The sequence below is a fragment of the Cebus imitator genome, unplaced genomic scaffold (assembly GCF_001604975.1).
Source record: "Cebus imitator isolate Cc_AM_T3 unplaced genomic scaffold, Cebus_imitator-1.0 Scaffold117, whole genome shotgun sequence".
NCBI lineage: Eukaryota > Metazoa > Chordata > Mammalia > Primates > Cebidae > Cebus > Cebus imitator.
In genome coordinates, this window is record NW_016107432.1 from 6,781,156 (window position 1) to 6,783,733 (window position 2,578).

General features: G+C 48.6%; 1 protein-coding gene across 1 annotated transcript in view; it reads right to left on the minus strand.

Annotated features, from left to right (window-relative positions):
* The window catches only part of MAN2B2 (mannosidase alpha class 2B member 2), a 50,684-nt gene that overhangs the window by 30,971 nt on the left and 17,135 nt on the right, over positions 1–2,578 (minus strand). The window contains exon 5 of the mRNA XM_017539122.2: positions 1,064–1,179. Coding sequence (XP_017394611.1) covers positions 1,064–1,179 — 116 coding nt within the window. The remainder of the gene's footprint in view (positions 1–1,063; positions 1,180–2,578) is intronic.

Sequence of the window (2,578 nt, forward strand, 5' to 3'; positions counted from 1 at the left end):
TTTTTGTATTTTTAGTAGAGACAGGGTTTTGCCTATGTTGGCCAGGCCGGTCTCAAACTCCTGACCTCAAGTGATCCACCCACCTTGGCTTCCCAAAGTGCTGGGATTACAGGTCTGACACCTATTTTTATTCTATTTTATTTTAAATAGACACAGGGTCTCACTCTGTTGCTCAGGCTGGAGTGCAGTGGCACCATCATGGCTCACTGTAACCTCCAACTCCTGGGTCCAGGCAATTCTTCTGCCTCAGCCTCCTAAATAACTAGGACTATATGCACCTGGTTAATTTTTAAGTTTTTATACAGATAGGGTCTCACTATGAAGCCCAGGCTGGTTTTGAACTCCTGGGCTCAAATGATTGTCCCACCTCAGCCTCCCAAAGCACTGGGATTACAGACATGAGGCACGGTACCCAGCCAAGGCCTCAACTTTTAAATAGTCCTCTGTTGAGACAAGGACTCATAACAAGAAGCAATTCAGAGTCACACAGAACTGGAGTCAAATCCTGTTTCCCCTCCTTACCAGCTGGGTGACCCTGATCTGGTCACTTATTCTCTCTGAACCTCAGTTTCCTCATCTGTAAAATGGGGTTGATAAGCCCACCCACTCTGCTGGGGAAGCTTAAGAATGGGAAACCATGTGTGGAAACGCTCAAGGAGCTCTTGTCAAAAACAGCAGACCAGGGCCAGGCAGGGCGGCTCACACCTGTAATCCCAGCACTTTGGGAGGCCGAGGTGGGTGGATCACCTGAGGCCAGGAGTTTGAGACCAGCCTGGCTAACATGGTGAAACGCTGTCTCTACTAAAAATAAAAAAAATTAGCTGGGCGTGGTGGTGGGCACCTATAATCCCAGCCACCAGGGAGACTGAGGCAGGAGAATCGCTGGAACTCAAGCGATGGAGGTTGCAGTGAGCTGAGATTGCGATACTGCACTCCAGCCAGGGCAACAGGGCGGACATTCTTGTCTTAAACAAACAAACAAAAACAATGCTGTAGAACAGCTGCAGGGGCTGGGCCAACCCTGCTGTCTCAGATCCCAAGGGCACCGTGGAAGGGCACGTACCTGTTGGAGAAAGGGATGTGGGACGGGGTGCAGTAGCTGTACTGGTCCATGACGTGTGTGAAGATCTCCTGCTGCTCCAACAGGGATCGGGACCCTCGCCACACGAACTGCAGCCCCTGAAAACCAAGAGGGAGCAGAGTGAGGCTGGAGGGGCCCAGCGGCTGCCCCAGCTGCACTTCCCTCAGCCCCATCTGGATGTGTCCTGCCTGCCCTCACCTCAGCCCTCCCTCAATGGTTCAAGGACGAGATCTCCTCTGCCGTTTCCTCTGTAAGACTGGTTGTGGGATTTCCCTCGGGAAAGCGTGCTCATTCACCCCACCCACTCCTCAATGCAGGCTTTTCTTTGCCAAAGCCTGTAGGATCAGTGCATTCTAACTCTGCTTGAATGCCCCCAGAGGCACGGAGCTCATTACTTCTCACCAAGTGTGCAGTTTATTTTTATTTTTATCAATTTATTATTATACTTTAAGTTCTGGGGTACATGTGCAGAACATGCAGGTTTGTTACATAGGTATACACGTGCCATGGTGGTTTGCCGCATCCATCAACCTGTCATCTACATTAGGTATTTCTAATGCTATCCCTCCCCTAGTCCCCAACCCCCCAACAGGCCCTAGTGTGTGATGTTCCCCTCCCTGTGTCCATGCGTTATCATAGTTCGACTCCCACTTATGAGTGAGAACATGTGGTGTTTGGTTTTCTGCTCCTGTGTTAGCTTGCTGAGAATGATGGTTTCCAGCTTCGTCCAGGTTCCTGCAAAGAACATGAACTCATTCATGTTTATGGCTGCATGGTATTCCATGGTGTATGTGTGCCACATTTTCTTTATCCAGTCTATCATTGATGAACATTTGGGTTGGTTCCACGTCTTCGCTATTGTGAATAGGGCAGCAATAAACACACGTGTGCATGTGTCTTTATAGCAGAATGACTTATAATCCTTTGAATACACACCCAGTCATGGGATTGCTGGGTCAAATGGTATTTCTGGTTCTAGATCCTTGAGGAACAGTTTATTTTTAATAGTTCTGATGGTTAGAAAGTGCTCAGGGTTTACAAAGCAGGAAAAAAAGTCCTAGTTCTATTAAGTACTGGCTCTGCGACTCGGTTTCTGCATGAAAAATGGGGAGGCCCACACCCAGCACACAGGGCCATCAGCAGGTGACATGGGGCAGACCCAGGAAGTATGTGTTCACGAGGCACTGAAGAGCCCCCACTCACAATAAAAATGTGACCTCTCCTGCCCACCTACAGCCTATGTCTACTTCTGTGTAACTCCCGCTGGCCAGGCCGACCACTGCCCTCCAGAACTGTTACCAGATCAATCCTGGAAAGGATACTTAACTTTTTGGGCCTTAGTTTCCTCATGTGTAAAATGGGTATGATTATAACCTTATCCATCTGTTATGGGAATTGTGCCCCCCTCAAAAAATATGCTGCAGTCCTAACCCCCAGACCTCCAGTACCCGAGAATGTGACCTTATTTGGAAATGAGGTCTTTTTTTTTTTTTTTTT